The following is an 18,095-nucleotide window of genomic DNA, read 5'->3' on the forward strand; positions in this document are numbered from 1 at the left end:
GAATTTGAAATGATGCATGCAATACTTATGATAATGATGTACATGATGTATTGCATATGATATGTATCATGAATGCTTTAAATGATGAATGTTTGGTATCATGATCAACATGTTGATAAATGCTTAAAAATTTTAATGTTTGAGTATCATGTATGATATGCCCATTATTGATGATTGATTTATTTTTCGGTATCGTGCATGAAAAATAAGGTTTTTGAAATTATGTATGTTTTAATTTGAATATATAATGATGCACAAATAAGATTGATACTTACCTTTGTCATAATATGAAAATTGATATAAGGGTCTTCCCTTCTTTTTGACAATGACAAAGGGGGAGCAAGAATTTCTAGCGTGGACATCATGAAAAGAGGCAAACTAGCTAGCTTGCACAATTCAAGATAAAAGCAAAAATTGCACTTCTCAAAAGAGAAGAAATTGCTATCTTGAACATCGTTGATAATTGCCAGCTTGAAATCTCAAGAAGAAGCAAAACATGCTAACGTACACATCTAGCAAACTTGTATATTTCAAGAAGCAAGAGTTGCTTTCTTGAACATCTCTAAATTGCTAGCTTGCATGTTCTAAAATGTTGTAACATTATTAGCTTGCAAGATGTAGAGCTTGCTATCTTGAACATCTTAAGAAACAAAAATTACAAAAGTGCTATCTTGCCTATCAAGAAGCAAACAATGCTAACTTGCACATCTAGAAATTTGACAAAATTTACATATTTCAAGAAGTAAGAGTTGCCTTCTTGAACATCTCTAATTTGCTTGCTTGCATGATGTAGAAGTTGCTATCTCAAAAGAAGCAAAAGTGCTATTCTGTATATTGTAAAACTTGCATATCTAAAACTTGATAGCTTGAATGTTCTAAGCATGATATAACACTTGCTAAATTTTTTAGCTTCAAAACTGCATGATGATAAAACCTGATATTATGTTTTTCATGCAATGAGTTGAACTTATATCACAAACACAAGAATAGTTGTACTTCTCCTTTTTTTTTATGACAAAGGGGGAGAAGTATGTTGATGACATGATATGTTATGCATAAGTATATGATGACATGTTGCTTGGATTTTTGAATCCAAGAGTTTCTATTAATATGACATATTGATAGGGGGAGTTTGTTTAAACTCCAGGAGTTAAGGTTAACTCCATCATCAAGTGTTTGTCATCATCAAAAAGGGGGAGATTGTTGAATCTCGTATTTTCATAATGAAACTACTTGATATATGTTTATGATTTAATCTGTATTTTGAGTGACGCAGGATGCTTCGATCGGGATGAGATAATTAAAGTAGAAAAAATCATGTTGTGCTAGAGGAACATGTCAGAAGATTGGACGTCGGGCCGGTAGATCGGTCGACGTATCGACAGAAGGCTTCGGGCCGTGGACTCCGACATCATGCTAAGAAGAGTGGGTATTGTGCCAAGGATATCGGAGTTGCAGAGTCAACTGGCCGATTGGGCAATAGGCCGCAGGAGAGGACGATGCGCCGAAGAATCGGACGAAGCGTCGAGGGACCAATGACATGCCGGACAACTTAGTTAATTGCTTATGATTAATTATCTCGATCAAAGTTTTATTTTATATGTGCAAGATTAACTACGATGGAAGTAAGACATGCGGCAGGAGTTGGGCCGGAGTCAAGACTATGATCACGTTGGGAGTTCGAGAGTTCGACGGAAGACCGGACGGTCGTCGGAGGTTCTATAGGAACAAATCCGAGAAGTCCAAGAGCTTGCAAGACCGGACGGTCGTCGGAGGTCGTCGGAGGTTCTTGATTTCTATGAATTTGGATTTATGGAATATCGTTGAAAATGATTTTCAACTTCCCTCTAAACCGATGAACAAATGGTCGGATTTGGAGAAAAAGTATTTTTCTTTAAACGCAAAGGCTATGAATGCCTTATTTTGCGCTTTGGACAAAAATGAGTTCAATCGGATTTCTACATGCGAAATGGCTTTCGATATTTGGCGAACACTTGAAATCATGCACGAGGGAACTAGTAGAGTCAAAAACTCGAAAGTTAACATTTTATTGCATGATTTTGAGCTTTTTCGAATGCAACCAAGCAAGACTATAGGCGACATGTACACCCGTTTCACGGATGTCATCAATAATTTAAGAGTTCTTGGTAAATCTTTTTTGAATTTTGATCTCGTAAGCAAGATCTTAAGATCCCTTCCAAAAAGGTGGGATCCTAAAATAACCGCAATACAAGAAACAAAAGATTTAAATATTTTTCCACTTGAAGAACTAATTGGTTTATTAATGACCTATGAAATAACACTTTTGGAATATTTTGAATCCGATGAGCACTTGAACCACCTTCCAAAGAATAGGAAGGATTTAGAACTCCGGACAAATAAATACCACTTGAGCGATGACTCAAGTGATGAGGACAATGATGAACTTGAACTTCGAACACTAAATCTTAATAAGTTTATTAAACAAAAATCTACAATAAACAATGAACTTGAACGGAGGAAGAGGCCAAAGAAGAGGAAGGCAACCAAGGATGAATCAAAAACTTCCAAAGGTGAAATGGCGAATTGGGCTTTGACGAACTTCGACTATATGGTAAGTAACTCAACTCTCTTGAATTATTTTGAAATTAGTTGAAGTCTTTCATCAGTGCTTAATTTAGATAGTAGGAATAAGAAATAAAAAATTATTTTTCAAAAATTATATCATGTTTTTCTTTTTAGCATCTTTGAAAAATTAAAAATTTGATCATGAAAAGTATATTGCTAAGGTTTCATGCATGTTATGTTTTGAAATGTTGAATGATGTATGCAACATTAGGGATGATAATTATATGATATGTGATAATGCTTAGGATTAATCCATGCATGTGTATCTTGATGATTTTATACTATTACATGCCTTAATAACATGTTGGAAATTATGTGTTTTGGATACAAAAATTTCCATGATCATGAGCATGTTTTATCTTCATGATTGAATTTGAAAATCTATAACAAAACCATATCCAAATGCATGAAATTGTTAAATTTTATTTTCAGATTTTCTTGATCCTAACAATTCATTTTTTAGAATCCATTGATCTTGATGGTTTTATGACGAAATTCATTTTTCGATCCTAAACGTTGATGCATGTTTTAATTTGGCATAAAAGAAAAGAATATGCATGTATGAAATAAATCACTTGAATTAAAACAACTAAAAAGTGGAAAGGTTTCTTCTTGAAAAATTTATTTTTTTACTTTATTGATTTTTCAAAACGGGAAATTAATGAATCTATTTGTATTACTTTTGTGAGTCTCTTGAAAATGATCTTGATTTGATGATTTAAATGAGCTTTATCTTGATTTTTTGAAATTTGTAAATTGAGATTTCTTATGCTTAAATCAAGATTTTATATGCATGAATTAATATTTTGTTCTCTTACAAGATTAAATGAATTCTATCTTTTTCATGATCTCCTTAGAATTCTTTACGTTATTTATTTAAAAAGAGATTTGTTAAAATAAATCATGATTTCACTTGATTTTTCGAAATTATAACTTGAGTATTCATTTTATAAATCAAGATTGTTTATATGTTATTTCATGACAACTTTTAAGGCTTATGACTTGAATTTTGTTATGTGAAATTCTTTGAATGCATGAAATACATCTCATCACCTAATAATTCTTCTTGATATTCCTTATGTGATGATATGAATACATGAAATATTCATTAATTTATTTTGATGTATACAAATAAGAAGTTTCGATCATGCATAGTAGGATGTAATTTGAGAAATTTGGTACCATCATGATGTAAAATAAATGATGATTAGGAATCATGCATTAATGATGATTTTATATTTTATGATTTGGTATGATGCAAGCAATGATGAAATATTCATGAATTTGAAATGATGCATGCAATACTTATGATAATGATGTACATGATGTATTGCATATGATATGTATCATGAATGCTTTAAATGATGAATGTTTAGTATCATGATCAACATGTTGATAAATGCTTAAAAATTTTAATGTTTGAGTATCATGTATGATATGCCCATTATTGATGATTGATTTATTTTTCGGTATCGTGCATGAAAAATAAGGTTTTTGAAATTGTGTATGTTTTAATTTGAATATATAATGATGCACAAATAAGATTGATACTTACATTTGTCATAATCTGAAAATTGATATAAGAGTCTTCCCTTCTTTTTGACAATGACAAAGGGGGAGCAAGAATTTCTAGCGTGGACATCATAAAAAGGGGCAAACAAGCTAACTTGTACAATTTAAGATAAAAGCAAAAATTGCACTTCTCAAAAGAGAAGAAATTGCTATCTTGAACATCGTTGATAATTGTTAGCTTGAAATCTCAAGAAGAAGCAAAACATGCTAACGTACACATCTAGCAAATTTGCATATTTCAAGAAGCAAGAGTTGCTTTCTTGAACATCTCTAAATTGCTAGCTTGCATGTTCTAAAATGCTGTAACATTATTAGCTTGCAAGATGTAGAGCTTGCTATCTTGAACATCTTAAGAAACAAAAATTACAAAAGTGCTATCTTGCCTATTAAGAAGCAAACAATGCTAACTTGCACATCTAGAAAAGTTGACAAAATTTACATATTTCAAGAAGTAAGAGTTGCCTTCTTGAACATCTCTAATTTGCTTGCTTGCATGATGTAGAAGTTGCTATCTCAAAAGAAGCAAAAGTGCTATTCTGTATATTGTAAAACTTGCATATCTAAAACTTGATAGCTTGAATGTTCTAAGCATGATATAACACTTGCTAAATTTTCTAGCTTCAAAACTGCATGATGATAAAACCTGATATTATGTTTTTCATGCAATGAGTTGAACTTATATCACAAACACAAGAATAGTTGTACTTCTTTTTTTTTATGACAAAGGGGGAGAAGTATGTTGATGACATGACATGTTATGCATAAGTATATGATGACATGTTGCTTGGATTTTTGAATCCAAGAGTTTCTATCAATATGACATATTGATAGGGGGAGTTTGTTTAAACTCCAGGAGTTAAGGTTAACTCCATCATCAAGTGGTTGTCATCATCAAAATGGGGGAGATTGTTGAATCTCGTATTTTGATAATGAAACCACTTGATATATGTTTATGATTTAATCTGTATTTTGAGTGACGCAGGATGCTTCGATCGGGATGAGATAATTAAAGTAGAAAAAATCATGTTGTGCTAGAGGAACATGTCAGAAGATTGGACGTCAGGCCGGTGGATCGATCGACGTATCGACAGAAGGCTTCGGGCCGTGGACTCCGACATCTGGCTAAGAAGAGTGGGTATTGTGCCAAGGATATCGAAGTTGCAGAGTCAACTGGCCGATTGGGCCATAGGCCGCACGAGAGGACGATGCGCCGAAGAAACGGACGAAGCGTCGAGGGACCAATGACATGCTGGACAACTTAGTTAATTGCTTATGATTAATTATCTCGATCAAAGTTTTATTTTACATGTGCAGGATTAACTACGATGGAAGTAAGACATGCGGCAGGAGTTGGGCCGGAGTCAAGACTATGATCACGTTGGGAGTTCGAGGGTTCGACGGAAGACCGGACGGTCGTCGGAGGTTCTATAGGAATAAATCCGAGAAGTCCAAGAGCTTGCCAAAGAAGCTCGTCGGAACTCGCCAAGTGGATCAATGCAAGTCCAAGAGTTTGCCGGAAGTCCGCTGGAGCATCGCCGAAGTTTCGTCGGATGTTCGTCGGAAGCTCACCGGAAGAAGCGATTGACGCACCGGAGCAAGTTGTAGTAAATGTCTTAAGAAACATCGTAGTTAGCATGTCGATTAAGTTAGGAATGGGAGGTGATCCCATTAACTTAATCTAGGGGCAATTATGCCCTTGATAGACCCAAATTGGGCCGAATTGATCAAGCCATTCGGACCAGAATTCTTGCTAGGCGGTGGCACCGCCAGGGTTGGTGGTGGCACCGCTAAGGAGATGGTCTCCTAGGAAAACTAGGCAGTGCAACCGCCTAGGTCAGACGGTGGCACTACTTGAGCTCAGTCTTCGAGCGAGACTAGGCGGTGTAACCGCCCCAATCAAGCGGTGGCACCGCCTCGGCTTAGTCTCCGAGCGAGACTAGGCGGTGCAACTGCCCCTGACAAGCGGTGGAACCGCCTGAGCTCGGTCTCTGAGCTCTGGCAAGCGGTGCAACCGCCCCTATCAGGCGGTGGCACAGCCCAGAGGCTCAGTCTCCGAGCTGCTAGGCGGTTGTACCGCCCTAGTCAGGAGGTAGTACTGCCAGGACCCCGAAAATCCGGGAGATGACATTTTTGAGCTCCAAATTCAAACTAATTTGGAGCCTATAAATACCCCTCCTATCCCTGGGTAAAACACACAAGCATAGAGAGATTAAAAGAGAGAAAACATTGCTACAATCTCTAGAATTTCCCTCCTCTAGCTTAAGTGTTAGAATTCTGTTTAAGAGAGGAGAGTTAGTGCTTGTAAGGGTTGTCTCCTAAACCTGGTAAAAGGAGAAGAGGGGTGTAAGAAGGAGGTTGATCTTCGCCTAGTAAAGGAAGATCGTTAGTGGATGCCGATGGCATCGACGGAAGAGGAATCAGAGGAGTGGATGTATGTCACGATTGACTGAACTACTATAAACTCTCGTCTTCTCTGGTTTGCATTTATTCTTGCTGCTTACCTTATTGCAAACCTTCATATGTGCTTTACTTCCTCATTACTTTTGCTGCACTCATTTACGAACTCGCTTTCAAGTTTCCGAAAATGGTTTTACGTCAGAAATGATTTTATCGTACGAACGCAGTTTTAAACGGCGAAAGTTTTCCGCTGCACTAATTCACCCCCCCACCCCCCCCCCCTCCTCTTAGTGCTCTTGATCCTAACATATCTCAATTATGATATATTGAAATAAGAATGACGCTTTATTTTTATCATATTTGAAAATTGATGAATTGCACCATTGTTTTGTCATTCCTCTCTTTTTGCCAATGACAAAGGGGGACAAAGAATTTCTAACGTGCACATTATGAAAAGGGGCAAACTTGTTAGCTTGATTATCTCAAAAGAGAAGCAAAGATTCCTAACTTGCATATTTCAAGAACTTCTTAAACATCTCAAAATTGCTAACTTGCATGTCTTAAAATGTTGTAAAATTATTGCTAGCTTGCATAATGATAAAATTGGAAATTATGTTTATTATGCAATGATCTAAATTTGAACTTATATCTCAAACACTTAAGAGTTGGAACTTCTCCTTTTTGTTGATGATAAAGGGGGAGAAGTATGATCATGTTATGCATGATGACGTGTTGTAAATATTCATGATGAAATTTGCAATGACTTGAATTCAGCTTGAATTCAAGGTTCTATCAATATGGCATATTGATAGGGGGAGTTTGTTTAAACTCCGGGAGTTAAAGTTAACTCCGTTATCAATTGGTTATCACTATCAAAAAGGGGCTGATCGTTGAATCTCAGATTTTGATGATGAAATCAATTGATAAGTATTTATGATTTAATCTACGTTTTTAGTGACGTAGGATGCTTCGATCAGGATGAGACAATTAAAGCAGGAAGAATCATGTTGGGCCGGAGGAACATGTCAAAAGATTGTACGTCGAGTTGGAGGATCGATCGACATATCGACAAAAGGCTTCAGGCCATGGATTCGAGCATCAGGCCAAGAAGAGTAGATATTATGCCAAGGATATCGGAGTTACGGAGTCAACTGGCCGATTGGCCAATAGGCCACAAGAGAGGACGATGTGCCAAAGAATCGGACGAAGCGTCAAGGGACCAATGACATGCTGGACAATATGATTCATTCTTAGTATTAATGATCCAGATTAAAGTATGTTTTTATATGTTAGGATTAACTACGATAGCAAGGCATAAAGCAAAATGAAGTTCCGGAGTCAAGGACGTGATTTCGTTGGGAGTTCGAGAGTTCATCGGAAGTCGGGATGTTCATCGGAAGTTCTATCGGAATTGATTAAGAAGTCTCGAAGCTTGCCAAAGAAGCTCGTCGGAACTCACCAAGAAGATCGTCGTAAAGTCCAGGAGCTTGTCAAGAGTCCGCTGGAATATTGTCGAGAGATCGTTAGAAGTTCACCGGAAGATCGTCGGAAGAAACCAAGACTTACGGACTTGTTTAGCTTAAGTATGTCTTAGATTTTGTAGTTAGCACGTAATTGGATTTGGAATTGAACTACCCAATTATGGGCTAGTTGGGCCCATGTAAGGACTATGTTGGGCCCAATAAGAGGCCCAAACAGTGACCCAAGAGGTGACACTATCATGGCATAGTCTCCGAGACTATGTCAGGCAGTGGTACCACCAGTCTAGGTAGTGGTACTGCCCTTGATAGGGTACCAGGCGGTGGTACTACCCAGTGGCCTAGTTCTAGGTGGTGGTACAGCCAGACTGGGCGGTGGTATCGCCTAGTATAGTGTTAGTGTCAGACTAACACTGGTGGTGGTACCACCCAACACAAGTGTTGGTACCGCCCGAACCTAGAAAGCCTGGGATGAGATATTTTTAGGCTCCAAGTTTGAATCAACTTGAGGCCTATAAATACCCCTCTCATTCCTGGGTAAGACACACAAGGATTAAGAGTAAAAAAGGAAAGAAATACTGTTGCAATCTTGTGTGAGCTCCTCTCAAAGTTCTAAGTGTTAGAATAGTTTGAGAGATGAGTAAGTGGGGGTATAAGGGTTATCTCCTAAACCCGATAAAAAGGAGAATTAAGTTGTAAGAAGGAGGTTGATCTTTGCCTATTAAAGGAAGATCGATAGTGGATGCCGGTGGCCTCAACGGAAGAGGAATCGGTGAAGTGGATGTAGGTCATAATGATTGAACCACTCTAAAATCTGGTTTACATTTCTTTGAGTAATTTCCTTTAACTGCAAACCTCCTTACTTGCTCTTTACATCCACTACTCTCTTATATATGCTTTCAAAGTTATTATCTTTATGAAACGATTTTTTGTCGGAAACTTATTTAATCAAAATGAAGTTTTAAACCGATTTTATTTTACCGCTGCACTAATTCACCCCCCCTCTTAGTGTCGACTATTGATCCTAACAGACACGAGGTGGGGTCAACTAGTGCTTTCTCTTTTGACTATTGGAGCTCTCATTGCATCTTCTTCAAATATCAGTCCATTTGTTGTTGTTGGATTTGTAGAAAGTACTTCGTCGAGTCCATTGATTGGGCGTTGGATTCAAACGAGGTAGATTGAAGGTGGTACGGTTCGATAGGCCTTACGTGTTCTTAGGATATTAACACCATGTTGGGTTAGGAAAAATCGACAAATGTCGATCGTAGTGGAGCAAACGACTACAATTGAGTTAGAGGTACTGCTTGTTGGGTCTGAGGCAAAAGCAAAGTGATAGCCTCTATCTATCATACCTATTAACATCTACATGTGTTGAGTGAGATTGAATAACACCTTAAAAGGGACAAGTAAGTGGCTCCAACCATTCTTATAGGTGAGAGACTTGGGTTATTGAATATGCATTAATATTTTATTAGTGTTTGCGTCGAGATGGATGCACCGATATATGAAAGGAATAGTTGTTGTCTCCCTTGGGTGAAAGTATTCAGATCAGGGGCAAAGTCTCTTTACTCAAGCGTTTATTAGGAGGATCAGCAGGCAAAGTGTTCATGTTGTTGATGTTCTAGTTAGCCCAATGTGATCCAAACCCATGTGTGCAGGATTGTCCAAGGTGTCTCTGAGGTGAAAACATCCTTCTAAGGTGTCACTTGCATGAAGATTGAGGACCGAAGAGATTTCTCAACTCGATCCATTCGATAACCAAGTTAATAACCTGAGGTAGATGTATGTGAACACGAGTGGTGAAAAATGATCCCTCATGTAAATGTGCTAAAAGTAAATTTTTACACCTAATTATAGAAGAGTAGTAGAGAGGCAGAACGGGAAGGTAGCCCTTAACTGCTTCCAACATCTTACCTTTGTCCCTTTGTCCACGTAGCTGACAAGAGAGGAGGTAACCTACAACTATCTGCTTGGATGTATATCTGCATAGACAATTCAAAGGGACAGGTCTCGTCTCCCCTTTCTAGCTTGGCCACCATACATTGCTCATTGAATGATAATTGGTTATCAATATTCCTCAACAAATTACAGATGTAGAAGAGCAAATTCTGGCAGCCAATATGAACTTACAATTATATACATTTCAATTATAATATGCTGGTATTATCGAAACCTTGGTACCACTTTATATACAGCAGTATAACTTTCTTCTTCACAATCATACATTCAATAGTGAAGTTCCATTTCCATTCCATACTGCAATCTAATCACCTGGTGATACTAGCTTCGTCTCTGCTTGATACAGCAGTCACTTCTTCCTGACTGCAGTCTTGAGTATTGATGACTGGAGAGAGGAAGAAGGACTAATGGCCTTCCTGATCTTGAATAGGTTCCATGCAGTTCCAATTGCATGGCCTGCGGTTGCAAACACATCGTCTGTTGCTTCTCCTGCACTCTCCCCAAACCTGTCACCCTCAGTGAACATCAAGCATTGTTTCTTAGAAACAGTAGAAATCAACTAAGAAGCATGATAAAGAAACAAAGTAAAGAGGTAGAATATTTCATTGGAACCCTTCTCATTATGCCAAGAAAGAATGAGCTCCAAGCTCTCTTCCACATGCTAGTGCAGTCAGTTACTGTCTGGGTGAGGAATTCTTAGCTCTTACCTCTTGGATACAGCTCCCGAGACCACATTTGAAGTGGCAGCAAGAGTGCTTCTTTCAGCAGCCTCTACTGCATCAAGAACTTTGTCTGCACCCCAAAAGCCATGTGTAAGACCAAGAAAACTTGGATCGAACTTTTCTGAATGCATCACTCACTAATTGCATCAAGTGAGGCCAGAAGAACCTCTCCTGGTATTGTAGCCAGCAGAGATTTCCCAGCTTTGGATCGAACCAGGGGCACTGACACAGAGCTGGTCACCAGAACAACACCATCAAGCAATGTCCTGCTCATCTTCTCTGTCATCTCCGACAGCTTCCTCACCCTGAGAACAACCACAAGTCATTTGTCGTACACTTGCTGTCTTTACCTTCTTAGTTTTTTTTCGAATTACCTTCGGATGGCCTTATTGATTTCGCCACGCTTCTTCATCGACTCAGATCTGTTGTCACTTTTATTCCTCCCAGCAGATGCATTGGTGTTGCTTGCTGCATCTTGAGGCTGAAGCAGAGTGGCTCCCTTTTGAACCTGCAACAATTTTGTAGGTCAGTGTCCCTGTAATGTTGAGGAATGTTGAGGAGTGACTCGAACCTGACTGGTGTATGCATTGCTGCACTTAAATATCCCTTTCACAATCTCTCCGGTCCCTCCTGCAATGGCCTTGGCCAAAACTCCATTATAGTCCTCAATTCTTGGCGTGTAATCCTTCCAGTAAACCTCATAAGAGGAGTTCCTCTTCAACGAGGACGAAGCATCCGAAGGAGCAGAGAAACATGCGTTCTCCTTGAGGAACATTTCCAGAGAAGCCAAGCCTCCATGTGGAGCAGCAAAGGAAACCCCGTAGTTTAAGAACCCACCATCTTTGCAAGGCAAGGTAAAGAGGTAATGGAGAAGGTCGAGCTTGATGACAGGCTCATCCTTCGTCAAGGGCCATCGGAGATCAGCTCCAACTCTCACCACTGTTGCTAACACCATGTCATCTTCTGTGATCCTGAGAACGGTGAAGTCCCCCTTGGCAAGCTCAACCGGTGCATCTCCTCCATCTTCCATTAAGTAGACCGAAGCACCTGGGATTTGGAGAAGCAGATCTTCTCTGCGGTTGCTTCGCCTTGTTGGAGAGGAGGTCCTTGGTGTGCAGCAACCCATGGCTTTGTGTTCCAACTGCAGATGATTAAGGAGAGAAGTTTCAGAGAGGGATAAATAGAGGGAAGGGAAGGCAATTGCTGTAGTTCCCAATTGAAGTCTGAAACCTTGAGAGCATCTTTGTTGTGGAAGGAACCATGGCAGGCTATGAGAATAATCCATTCTTTCTTCAGTGGCTCACTTTATTCCATGCTTGAGGAAGAAGATATTCACCTGCTATAGAATCTATGATGGCATTTTTGCAATCTATTTTGATTGCTGCACCAGAAGAGATACAAATCAATGCTTGTTAAGAACAAGAAGCAAAAGCCAAAGACATGAATTTTTAGCTAAATGACTTCTTTTTCTTCGTGAAATTTCTCCAAGCCAATACTCTTAAAGAAGCATGTAAATGCGAAAAAGAAAAAAGAGAGAAATATGTGTTCTTCTTCTTCCAATTCTGGGAACACAAAGCTACTTTGGATCTTACAGCAGATTTCTCCGGAGCATCGCAACCCAGCTTGGAAAGACGATGTGATCGCGCGGACTCGACCGAAAGGTCAAGTTCTGGATCACGTGTACTGTTATCTATGTGGGTCCCCCGTGCAAGCGCCGATCCCTCCTCGTGGGTAATCAAGTGGGTAAGTGATGGCGGATGGTGAAAGTGACGGCGGGGCCCGCCTTGATGGGATATAGACTGCCCGAGAACAATATCACAGTAGATTATAGAATCATTGATTATTATAGAAGTTGTTTAATATGTTTTATATTTTACTTATTGACGTTCACTAAGGATTGTGATAAGATTTGGATGATTGTTTCATGATATACAATTAAAATTTAAATTGATCCTGCGTCAAATTATGATAACACCACATTGTAGTTTCATATTAGAAGTGATAAGAACTTGAATTAATTTATAAGATAATTTATTTAAAAAACCTTCAATAATAAGATTTTAGCATATGATACTATAATATTTTATTTTTACTAAGAAAACTCTTTTTTTTTATATTATGATCAAAATATCCTTTATAAAATTAAAAAATGATCAATGACGGTTAACCTTGGTTGACTCTATGTCTTTGGGCTGAATCAGTTTGTTTGATATTAACTTACCCAAACTAGTTCAATAAAAACATAAGTATTTGATTTATTCCTTTTAAGGTTTATGTTGTCTTTTTTTTTTCCTAAATTATCTTGTGCTACCCCCATTTGAGAATACAATAGCAACATTGAAGAAATCATTATTGTCAACCTTCTTGACATTAGAGGCCATCGTTATTGCCATCGTCAATAGGAACTCCATCCTAGACTAATCTAGCACGAGCCCTAGCCCTAGCCAAAGCCATAGGAGGTCTTCATTATTGGAGAGGAGAGGAGAGTCACTGCTTAGTGTCGATAGTGGTGTTATTGTCATTGTGTTATTGTCATTGGCTTCTTATCTTGCCACTATTATAGGAGGTTATCATGACGGTCATGGTCGTCATCATCAATGGTGTAAGAGGTCATCATCACCTTCCCGTTAACAGTATATTGGCCCACCCACTAGTCATCATGGCCACTAGTTGAGCATTGAGCATCGGTGATCAATAGGGCAACCAAGCCATCACCAACTAGTCATGTAATCATGGGCACTAGGTGAGCCTCGATGATGAACAGTTGCCAACATTTGATGTTCCTCTTCCCATTGGTGTCTATTGCTATCAACAAAACCATTTATTGAGCCTCAATTACCAATGAAGCAACGAAGTAGCCATCATCGCTAATGTCTCAAGAGGTGGCCATCGTTGATGTTCTTATTTCTTTCGGTTGTCGTCGCCTTTAACGAAGCCTTACAAAGCCTCAATAATCAATGGTTCATCGTTGTAACCTCATTTAGTTTTGTGCAACCTCGTTGAATCGCTACATGATTTACTATTATATTGATGAAGCATTTGTAGTGTCGTTGAAGCCTCGACATCGTCCGTCGCTAAAGTGTTGGCTGCATTGGCCTATCATTCAGTGTTTTGTTGAATCATTCACTATAACAACAAAAAATATAGTATTAAACGAATGCATCTTTATAATTTTGTATTATTAATTTTGAACATCATATAAGTATAAGCTATTTATGATAGATGATCCTCTTTTGAATGATATATTTAGTCTTCTAAATGAGATACAACACTTTCCATGAAAAGCTACTTTTGTCTCTATCGGAATCAAAAGTGATCTTGAAATAGTCATATGATACCAAAGCAAGCTGAAAGATCTACCTCTACACAACTTCAAAAATCAAACTTTATTTTGGGAAGTAATCATGAGTTACAAGAGCTAATTGAAGGATTTTCTTTTGCATAATCTTAAACTTGCAACTTTGATTTGAATTAAATAAAATATTTGTAACGGATGAAAATAAAAATAGTTATAAGATATTTGAAGAAAAGTGAGCTGAGTAGAGAACAACAAAAGAAATAAAAAAAGATATAGATCGTAATACATTTTATGCCCATGATATTATTGTTGAACTATTGATTTTAATCCAAATATGTATAAAAATCTCTTGGAGGATAAGCTCATGTATAAAACTTCAAGCTAAATGCTTTAGCACCGTATCCAAATGAAGTTAGACTTGTCATCACTAACCTATGCATTGGACACATAATAATTTATGATTGAACATATTATAATTTTTAATATAATATTTTATTTATGATATTTGATAAATAAGTCCATCATGTTTTGTAGGTATTTAAAAATATTTCAAAGTTTAAAAGAGCTATGCAAGAGTATGTTATAAAGATTAATTTTGAAATTAAAACAAAGTATGTAGAAGTTATAAGCTTTAAGCAAGACATAAGGTTTAGTATTATGGATAGATATAGTTGCTCATAGAGGTGATGCATATTAAATTACAAAGTTAGCACCAATGCAATATGTGTTGGAAAATCTAGAACGACATTATATGCACGTAGAAGAACAAAAAATAAAAATTTTAGAATTTTCTATAAAAAAGAAGGTTTCATCATCGTAAGAAGATTGGTGTGCAAAAGTTATAAAATTAAAAAATTTATGCGTGTTAAGGGATATATATTACCTAGTGTGATCGTATATCTCTAAAATCCTATATATCTATGAGAGAGGATGAAGTAGATCAATTGTCCTCCTTTCTAGTGGTGATCTACATAGTAGGGGCTGTGAAGATGCTTCTCAAATCACTGTATAAATCTCCTCTTCATGCACACCATATAATCAAGAAGGGACTGACCCTTCTTGTTGTCCACATGCCCCAAATAAGGGCTGCTAGTTGAGAAGGAGAAAGGGAGAGGAGAATAGGATGTGGTAGTCCAAAGGGATCTAGCCTATGACCCTTTGGTTCCCTCGTATTTATAGAGGTCCTTTGTCAACTTAACCATAATGGATCCTATCCTATTGGGTACTGGATCTCTATCCAACTACCCAAGCCTCTAAGATTAGTAGATCTTTACCCAATAATCTCTTATTGACTCTTATTGAATCTTATCCACAAGATCCAATAATTTAGGGGCTTGATTAGATATCCAATAACATAGAGGCTCTAATGGATATCTCATATCCGAACCTCTACTCATCGTAATGTTGAATCTTGGATTTTGATGATGAAATCAATTGATGAGTTTGTGTTCTAATCTACGTTTTTAAGTGACACAAGACTAGCTTCGATCAAGGAGAGGTAAATTGATTAAAGTAGGAAGAATCGTATTGGTTCGGAGTGAACATGTCAGAATATTAGATGTCAGGCTGAAGGATCGGTCGACGTGTCGGCTGAAAGATCGGTCGACGTGTCGGCAGAAGACTCATGTCGTGAATTCGAGCATCGGGCCGAAGGAGCGGACATTGCACTAAGGAGATCAGAGTTGCAGAGGTTAACATACCGATTGGGCAAAAGGCTACAAAAGAGGGCGATACACTAAAGGATCGGACGAGTGTCGAATGAACCAATGACATATCAGACAAAGGATTCATGCTTTGTAATCATATGTCTAATATCGAAGTAGTTTAGGGGGCTAATTGAGTTAGCTTTTGGTGTAAACATGCTCACTCAATTAGGGGCCAATTAGGCCTTAATTGGGACTGATTTGGGCTCAATGAGAGGCCTATTCAATGACCCAAATGTTGGGTCAAGCGGTGGCACCGCTAGAACAAGCGGTGGAACCGCTTGTGAGTTAGAAAACTCGAAAAACCTAGTCTCCGAGGCTGTTAAGCAGTGGTATCGCTAATTCGGCGGTGGTACCGGCCAGACACAGTGTCCGCAGTAGTAGTACCACCAAATTGGGCGGTGGTACTGCCCAGTGTCAGGCTGCAGGCGGTGGTACCGCCCGTACCCTAAAATCTCAAAGATTTGAATTTTGGGCTCCAAATTTAAATCCATTTAGGGCTTATAAATACCCCACTCTTTCCTACTTAGAATAGCAAGAATTAGGTAGAAAGGGGGAAAGAATCCTTAACGAAAAAGAGTTGAAAAAACTTAAAAAGTATTGAGTGTTCCCCTCCACCTCTTAGAGTTTAGAATTCATTCTAAGAGAGATGTGAGAGGTGTGAAACTTGTAAAGGTTCTCTCCTGAGCTTGTCAAAAGGAGAATAGAGTTATAAGAAGTTGGTTGGTCTTTGCCTATTGAAGGAAGACCGATAGTAGATATCGGTGGCCGTGACGGAAGAGGAATCGGTGGAGTGGATGTAGGTCACGACAACTGAACCACTATAAAAATCTGGTTTGTATTTCTTTTAAGCAATTTACTTCAACTACAAACTGCCTTCTTATCTCTTGCTATACATGTTGAATCTCATATTTTGATGATGAAACTACTTGATATATGTTTATGATTTAATTTGCGTTTTGAGTGACGTAGGATGCTTCGATCAGGATGAGACAATTAAAGCAGGAAAATCATATTGTGCCGGAGGAACATGTCAGAAGATTGGACATCGGGCCGGTGGATCGGTCGACGTATCGACAGAAGGCTTCGGGCTGTGGACTCGAGCATCGGGCCAAAAAGAGCGGGTATTGTGCCAAGGATATCGGAGTTGCAGAGTCAACTGGCCGATTGGGCAATAAGCTATAGGAGAGGATGATGCGTCGAAGAATCGGACGAAGCGTCGAGGGGCCAATGACATGCCAGACAACTTGGTTAATTGCTTAGGATTAATTGTCTCGATCAAAGTTTTGTTTTAAGTGTGCAGGATTAACTATGATGGAATAAAGACATGCAGCAGGAGTTGCGCCGGAGTCAAGACAATGATCACGTTGGGAGTTCGAGAGTTCGACGAAAGTTCGGACAGTCGTCGGAGGTTCTATGGGAACAAATCCGAGAAGTCCATGAGCTTGCCAAAGAAGCTCGTTGGAACTTGCCAAGTGGATCGTCGCAAGTCCAGGAGTTTGTCGGAAGTCCGCAGGAGCATCACCGAGGGTTCATCGGATGATAGACGGAAGTTCGCCGGAAGCTCGCCGAAAGAAGCTATTGACGCACCGAAGCAAGTTGCAGTAAATGTCTTAAGAAATATCATAGTTAGCACAATGATTAAGTTGAAAATGGGAGGTGATCCCATTAACTTAATCTTGGGGCAATTCGGCCCTTGAAAAACCCAAATTGGGCCGAATGGGTCAACCCATTCGGACCTTGATTTCTGCCAAGCGGTTGAACCACCCAAGCCAGGCGGTGGCACCGCCTGGGCTTAGTCTCCGAGTGAGACTGGGAGGTGCAACCGCCCTAGCCAAGAGGTGGCACCGCCTGGGCTCGGTCTCCGAGCTCTAGCTGAGCGGTGCAACCGCCTTAGTCAGGTGGTGGCACCACCTGAGCTCGGTCTTCGAGCTCTGGCAGGAGGTGCAACCGCCCCTGACAGAGTTGGCACCGTCCAGTGGCTCAGTCTTCGAGCTCTGCCAGGCGGTGCAACCGCCTCAGTCAGGCGGTGCAACCGCCAGATCCCGGAATTACGGGAATTGATAGTTTTGAGCTCCAAATTCAAACTGGATTGGGCCCTATAAATATCCCACCCATTCAGCACTGAAAGGGCACTCAAAACCACCGAAATCCTGATCTTATTCTGTGATTCTTAGAGCTCAAAATTGTTGTAAAGGCCAAAAGTTCTTCTCCCTCTTTTCTTCCAAGTTCTGATCTTTAAAGAGAGGAGAGAAAATTCTGTAAGGGTTGTCTCCTAAGCCCGTCAAAAGGAGTGAAACTGTAAAAGGGTGGTTGGCCTTCGCCTATTGAAGGAAGGCCTCTAGTGGACGTCGGT

General features: G+C 39.0%; 1 protein-coding gene across 2 annotated transcripts; it reads right to left on the minus strand.

The window, feature by feature from the left end:
• Nucleotides 1–10,149: 10,149 nt before the first annotated feature.
• On the minus strand, nucleotides 10,150–12,391 carry LOC103974036 (senescence/dehydration-associated protein At4g35985, chloroplastic). Of its 2 annotated transcripts, XM_009388766.3 has the most exons (7): nucleotides 12,331–12,391; nucleotides 11,969–12,119; nucleotides 11,310–11,879; nucleotides 11,113–11,246; nucleotides 10,877–11,043; nucleotides 10,724–10,808; nucleotides 10,150–10,522 (listed from the first exon to the last, which is right to left on the minus strand). In XM_009388766.3, exons 3-7 carry the CDS (start codon nucleotides 11,862–11,864, stop codon nucleotides 10,366–10,368), a joined length of 1,098 nt encoding a protein of 365 aa, XP_009387041.2. In that variant the 5' UTR covers nucleotides 11,865–11,879; nucleotides 11,969–12,119; nucleotides 12,331–12,391; the 3' UTR covers nucleotides 10,150–10,365. The 2 variants fall into 2 exon arrangements, with proteins under 2 accessions (XP_009387041.2, XP_018677222.2); XM_018821677.2 differs by lacking the exon at nucleotides 12,331–12,391 and having other exon boundaries at nucleotides 11,969–12,316.
• Nucleotides 12,392–18,095: the final 5,704 nt, after the last annotated feature.

This window comes from Musa acuminata, chromosome BXJ2-6, assembly GCF_036884655.1.
Source record: "Musa acuminata AAA Group cultivar baxijiao chromosome BXJ2-6, Cavendish_Baxijiao_AAA, whole genome shotgun sequence".
In the NCBI taxonomy this organism is placed as follows: Eukaryota; Viridiplantae; Streptophyta; class Magnoliopsida; order Zingiberales; family Musaceae; genus Musa; species Musa acuminata.